The sequence below is a fragment of the Trachurus trachurus genome (assembly GCF_905171665.1).
Source record: "Trachurus trachurus genome assembly, chromosome: 7".
In the NCBI taxonomy this organism is placed as follows: Eukaryota; Metazoa; Chordata; class Actinopteri; order Carangiformes; family Carangidae; genus Trachurus; species Trachurus trachurus.
In genome coordinates, this window is record NC_139901.1 from 15,422,819 (window position 1) to 15,429,713 (window position 6,895).

At 43.4% G+C, this 6,895-nt stretch overlaps 1 protein-coding gene across 2 annotated transcripts; it reads left to right on the forward strand.

The window, feature by feature from the left end:
* Positions 1-1,306: 1,306 nt before the first annotated feature.
* ybx1 (Y box binding protein 1) lies at positions 1,307-6,404 on the forward strand. Of its 2 annotated transcripts, none has more exons than XM_083976097.1 (8): positions 1,307-1,574; positions 3,496-3,559; positions 3,810-3,843; positions 3,930-4,019; positions 4,156-4,506; positions 4,868-4,953; positions 5,317-5,609; positions 6,063-6,404. In XM_083976097.1, exons 1-7 carry the CDS (start codon positions 1,469-1,471, stop codon positions 5,561-5,563), a joined length of 978 nt encoding a protein of 325 aa, XP_083832223.1. In that variant the 5' UTR covers positions 1,307-1,468; the 3' UTR covers positions 5,564-5,609; positions 6,063-6,404. The 2 variants fall into 2 exon arrangements, with proteins under 2 accessions (XP_083832223.1, XP_083832224.1); XM_083976098.1 differs by having other exon boundaries at positions 4,156-4,443.
* The last annotated feature ends 491 nt before the right edge of the window (positions 6,405-6,895 follow it).

The window sequence follows — 6,895 nt, forward strand, 5'->3', positions numbered from 1 at the left end:
GGAAGAAGGTTTTTTTTTTTTGTGTGTGTGTTTTTTTTTTGGGAGGGGGGTGGGGGTGGGGGGTCTCTTCGTGGGGAGGCTTTCTGGGGTCAATGCTAAAGCCCATCTTTGTGTGGGAGAATGGGGCTTGGCCATTAACACCAAGTTCTTCACACATCAGCCAGTGCTCATAAACAGTGCCAGTGGAGCATTAACATGACAATGGGTGGGGGCTGTGGTGGGGTTGTCTCGCACTCAGTCTGGGTCTGTTTGCTCTGTGCTACTGGAAGTGGGGTTTCTACTCAGGATGGTACAACATATAACTAGTTTACTGCGCTGGAAAATTTGAGTTTACATATTTGGATTCGCTGTCCGTATTGCAGTTTTTGTGCACATTCAAATTAAAGTAGTAGTGTAACCATGTTAAAAAAATAAAAAAAAAAACAGAATAATATTTCTACCAGTGAATTATTTCAGTATGCAATCAAATATCATGCATGGGGTCCAAAAAGAGAAATATTATGGTTACTGTTCATCATAGGTGTCATGCCCTAAGACAGCATTTATCTAAATTACTCAACTATTTGGGACAACAATTATCACATTTCAACAGTAAATCAATCACCAAATTGTTTGTATGGCTACGGCTTTGTTAACTTAATTATTCTGTTGTTACATGCTATTATTTATGCCGACAGACAGTGTATAGGCTGGTGAGAACTTAATGTTCTCTGCAGTGCACCAATGGGCTTCCTCCCTAAATCTTGCATGGTATCATGTATGTTTGAGAGGTACAATCAGTGCAGCTGTGCTGGTGCCTGATGCATTATACATTAACATCATGTTCAGTAAATAAAATATTAACGCCTTCCTAATTCTCCTGTTAATTTAGGTCACTTATACCTCAATACATTTTCCACTCAGTGCGCTCTGGGAAAGTCCACATTCTTTTATTTTGTCATTAGTAATGGCAACTATACTATCAACCCTTCGGTTAAAGTGAGTACTCGGTTTACCAAATTTAAACCTTTTGAAGATTTGAGAGACAGAATTGAAGTTATTTTGCTTGTCAAACAGTTGTTCGAGGTATGGAACTGACATAGCTTGGAACACGCTGTCTCAGTCGTCTGGCTTTGACATCATTATGAGGCAGTGCAAATGGACAGGTACATTTCCATAAGCCAATCAATTTTAGCAAACGCGCACGCCAAACGAAATTGACAACGGTTTTAGCCAATGGGAGCGGATTCGGTTTTCTGTTGAGGATTCCAACCAATAGGAGGAGTCGTTGGGCGGGCCCACTACCAAGAACATTCCCCAGCACAGTTTCTCAGTCTGCCCAGTTCGATCGGCAACGGGAGCGGAAAGAGGAAAGCAGAGAGCCCGAAGGCAGTAGCCCCCACCACCGCCGGCCCAGGTTACCATCTAGCACCGGGAAACATAGCAGAGAGCCGCCGCCGGCAGAAGCCATTACCAACCAGTAGTAACCATGAGCAGCGAGGCCGAGACACAACAACCACCGCCGCCTGCTGCCGATGCGGAGAGCCCATCCAGCCCGGCAGCCGCAGCTTCCGCGGGGGATAAGAAGGTCATCGGTAAGACTACGGGAAATTAGCTAGCTAGCTAACACGGTTTGGGACCCAGTGGAGGCGATGCGGAAAAGCGGCAGTTGCTAACCTTCGCTGGCTCAATCAACCGTTGGTTATCTACGTTAATCTAACACAGTCGTTAACTCAAATAGCATTTTTGGAATTAACAGACGACCAAATAACGGCGATTTAGCCAACAAGACCGCTTGCATTCCTACAGATTTTGGATATTTGTGGGATATGTGTAAAGAAGTACCGGATTTTAGTAATGATTTGATTTTTTTCCCTCGGTAAAGTAAAATGTGTTTCCCTTCGCTGTCAGCTAACAGTTACAGAAACAGTCCTAAAATGTCAGTTGGAGGATGGATCGCGTTGTCCGTATTAGTCCTCTTCTTCTACCTTACTTGGTAATTAAAAATCAGTTAAATACTAACGTTAACCGTTACTTTAAGAAGGATGAATCACATTCAAACGAGAGCAAGCGGGTGGTAATAATATTAATCCTTCAAATTAAATTGGTAATATGTCCTGTTCATCGGCCTCCTAACGTTCAGTATCCGCCATAGAATCCTATGTTGCCGGTTGGCCGTCACATGCACGACCGTTGAAGTTGTATCCAGCTGTTAATAGGACCCTATGCACCAACGTTAATGTCACTCTCAACAGAATTTCAGCTTATCGGGTAACGGCTATTTCAGTCGAGAGGTTAGAAAATACTCCGTATCTTTAATGATGATCAGATCACGGAGGAACACTAAGTTATTTCGTACTGGTCACTTAATCGGCTACGACTGCCGTCGTCGAGCGCAGGCTAACGTTAGCTATCGGCAGTCCCTTTGTTCACACGAAAGAGCCTGTTTCCACGATGGTATTTTTTCACCATAATAGCCGAAACTCACGGACAAACATTTATCTTGTGAACCTGGCGAAACAACCGTATCAGTGTTGGTTTATAGATTCGCAACAATACCGCTGTCAACGATGGTCAATTTTTGCCCGAAAATGAGCCCTATGATCATGGCCTAGGTTCTTCATAACGAGGGTAGCTCGTTGGCTAACGAGCTCATGTTAGCCTAGCCGGCTAGTGTTAGCTATTTACATGGCTGATGGGGCCACCCAAAATGTCCGCCGCATGATTCCATGGATTTTTTGGCTATTTAGTATTATCCTTGTTGAAAATAATTACAACAGTGACGCATTACTGATATTTTTTTAATAACGTCTTTAGTTATAATCAATACTGCCTGGTATGCTACGGCCATTTCCGCTTGCTGGCTCTAATCCAACCACATGGTTGAGACCCAGTTAGCTACACGGCTATGCTAACAAGCCAGCTGGGCTTACTGCCTGCTAGCGTATGCGGACGCGACACTACCACGTGTGAACGCTCCGGCAGTGCGGCTTAAAATGGGGCAGTAGGTCTGTAGTAGTAGTTGAACTTTGAAGCGTTGTCAGCGCCCCCGGGGTTACTATGTTACAATGTTACAACCTCAGATATCTGTCATGTTGCGCTACCGCAGTGCAGACATCGAAAAGAGACTGATAATACGGGTAATAAGACATACTTAGATCTACATGAGGAACGGTGCAGTGACTAATGGCTCATAGTTGTCTTTGGTCATTCCTCACACTAAGTGCAGCTGGCATAGGGCACCCCTGAGCATCAGGATCTATTAAAAGGGTGACAGTTGGGAGTTAAATATAACTTCTGTTCTTCCAAAATCTCCAACCGTGGTCAGTTTCTCATCATCTGTCGTTATTTGATTCCTTTACTGTTTCTCATTGGTTGAGTCTTGTGAAACATAACCTTGTTTGTAACTTTATCATTAGTGTCCAGCATGATATCCTGAAAGAACATTAACACAAAAATGACACGACTCAACCATATAATTGCTTAATCATTTATTTTTACTGCCTTTCTTTGCAGCAACAAAAGTCTTGGGTACAGTCAAATGGTTCAACGTCAGGAACGGATATGGTTTTATCAATAGGTAAGTGAACCCCACCCCCACCCCTGCTTCGTAAAGACCCTGATAGCATCTATGCGTGTGTAGGACCATTCCCAATCCTATTATGGCTTTGATTTGCTTACAAAGCTTACCAGACGATTTGTCCATGGGTCTCCATACGGTTGTTCAGTACTTGATTAATCTGGTTGAGTTGCATTTTATTGTATTATGTGGCTTAACAGAATACTGCCAGCTAAGATGTAACTGAGAGTGGTTTTCTTCTTTTGTTTAGGAATGATACAAAAGAGGACGTTTTTGTACACCAGGTAAGTTGTAGATATGTTTACTTTCCTAACTTTTCTCAGCTTTCACAAATACAAAATCTCACATCCTAGCTTTTTTGTGATTTCAGACAGCCATCAAAAAGAACAACCCGAGGAAATACCTTCGCAGTGTTGGAGATGGAGAAACTGTGGAGTTTGATGTAGTCGAGGGAGAGAAGGTACATTCAGTTTTTGTAACTGACAAAAGTTCTGATTTTAATTTACAGCCTCTTAGAAAAATACATACTCGTAATAGCGATTTAAAAACCATACATTTGGGAAATTACATTGTTTCAAATATTCTTTCGTGCACAGGGGGCAGAGGCGGCAAATGTCACAGGCCCAGGAGGCGTTGCAGTCCAAGGAAGTAAGTATGCTGCGGACAGGAACCGCTACAGGCGCTACCCCCGACGGAGGGGCCCTCCTCGTGGCGGAGAGTACCCAGACAATTACCAGAGCGACGGAGAGGGTGAACCTGGCAGCGGAGGCCGTGACAAAGGCGGCAGCAGCAGAGAAGGGGGAGAGAGCGCCCCTGAAGGAGACCAGCAGCCACAGCAGCGCAGACCCACTTACCCTGGCAGACGGCGCTACCCGCCATACTTTGTACGTAGACGCTACGGCCGCCGGCCCCCGTACACCAACGCACCACGCGGAGAGATGACTGAGGTACGCCGTCACAGGGCTACTATCCTGAAGCAGGCACCCAGCTGTCCCGTGAACAAAGTCGAGAACCTTGATATGTTAATATCATACACGGCTTTAAACACTCTCCTTTTTTAACACTCACGTGGTTGTGAACAAATTAATGATTGGTGTATCGGGGGTCTTGCCAACATTTTTGCAAACCAATTCAAATAGGCCCCTCGGCAACGGCAACGTTGTACTCTATCATTCTCAACATTGATTGGCTACCTGGTCAGTTTCATCACTATTTGATGAAGAACACATAAACATGTTCGCATGTTTTCGTGTGGACCGACTCTGGAAAAGCGGTGTATTACTTGCTGCTTGATCTGTTTGCTTTCAGGGTGGTGAGGGTGACGAGAGCCAGGGAGGTCCAGACCAAGGCAACAAACCAGTGAGGCAGAACTACTACAGAGGCTTCCGACCAAGGTTCAGACCAAGTTTTGCATGTTGGCTTCATTGACGCAGAGCTGCAATAATGGGAGAGCAAAGCATTGGATTGTCTGGATTGTAGCATCGAGTCCACCAAACTAAATGCAAGGACCCTTGAATAATAACTGTTGCCACCTGTTTTGGCCCCAGAAGCTCTCCTTTCATTGCAGCCTAACCTCAAAGTGCAGCTGTGCATCCAAATTTGCCTTTTTTTTTCTCTACACCAATTCAGTAGTAATTGTCTTGAAAGTATAAAATTGCATCTTGTCTCAGTTGTTGTGTTCTTTGCATGACATCTTCACTTCTTTATCATTGTGTGCTTCATGTTGGCTGACAGTCCTCTTGTCTTGCTCTCTCCAGGGGTCCACCCCGTCCCAGACCGGTGCGGGACGGTGAAGAGGACAAAGAGAATCAGGGTGGCGAAGGTGGTCAAAACCAACAGCCCCGCCAGCGGCGCTACCGCCGTAACTTCAACTACCGCCGCAGACGCCAAACCACTGGTGAAAAGCCCAGCCCCGGCCAGGAAAAAAAGGAGGCCAAGACAGGAGGTGACCCATCTGCAGAGAAAACGTCCGCTCCCGAGGCCCAGCAGGGTGGGGCTGAGTAGGAAGCAAACTGCCCACCGGCACCTACCATCTTTTACCATCGTCCGGGTAAGTCCGTTATCCCATGATGGCTGATGGTTCTGATTGCCTCGGCTGCATGATTATTCAGATTCAACACATGGAATAGTGCAACTCAAACATTAAGGTTCAGCAGTTGCCTTTAATTCCCCTACTAGGCCTGCCTGCCTAGCTTGTCATTGCACTTTTTTTGGCTCTGTAATGAATGATCCAAAGCATGAGGTAATGCAGTGGATTTGATAAAGCAAACTGTCTGGCACTGTAAAGCCTACTCGCTATTGTCTCACTAACATATGAGCAGTCGCTTTAGCCTTTGCATTCTTTTTCTGCTATCTGGTGATGATGCACATTTTCAGGCAACTCATTACATAGCAATCTACACAACAAAACCCAAATGATTGAAAATGTCAAATAAAACTAAAATAAATTGTGACAGATGACCAGTGGACTAATTTGCAAATTTTCTGCTTTTTGTCTTTACAGTTTTTTTGTCAACAAGAAGAAACATCAAACAAGATCTGAGCAATAAAGATTTGACTTGACGAACGTCACAAGCTTGCACCATGCATTTGACCAGATTACCACCGATTGCCTGCAGAATCTATGCAGACTTGTTTTTTTTCCATTATTTTTATGTGACAGCAACAAAACGTTTTGGGGAAACAGCAAATGTTTTTCTAAATCTGTCCTAAGTTTTTACACCAAATGGTTTTTAAAGAGAAAATGGAATTTGATATCTGGTCAGTTTGACATTTTTAAATAACTTTTTATGTATTCAAACATTTTAACAAAATGCAAGCTCAAATAAAAGTCCAGAAACCAGGATTCTCGAGTGGTCGTTTTATTTTTCAAGTATATTATTTCTACACGATGGCACAAACCAGAGTTGTTTTCTTTCAGTTACATACATTTACACCAGGCCACCATGTGTGGTGCAGTGAATATTTAATGTACCACATCCAACAATAAAATACTTTATCATAACCCACATTTTTAAATGGCAAATTCCTACCAAAACAGTGGTTACAAAGACTAGACAGCATCTATATATGATACTAACACAGTTGTGACACAAATATAACCAATGTTTAGCACTACAAAGATCAAGTTTCTCATTTAGCGGGTAAGGTAAAGATTCTTTAAAACAAAGTGTAGGAAATGCACTTCACTTAACATTTTCTAGCTCCTGGAATTGAAATAAAGTCTGAAGCTACATTTGAGGTTCATTTACTACAACCAGTAAGTTTAAAAATTACATTTACACCAGTATAACAGTAGTATTGTACAAGGTAAATGAAAATACTACTACTGCATAT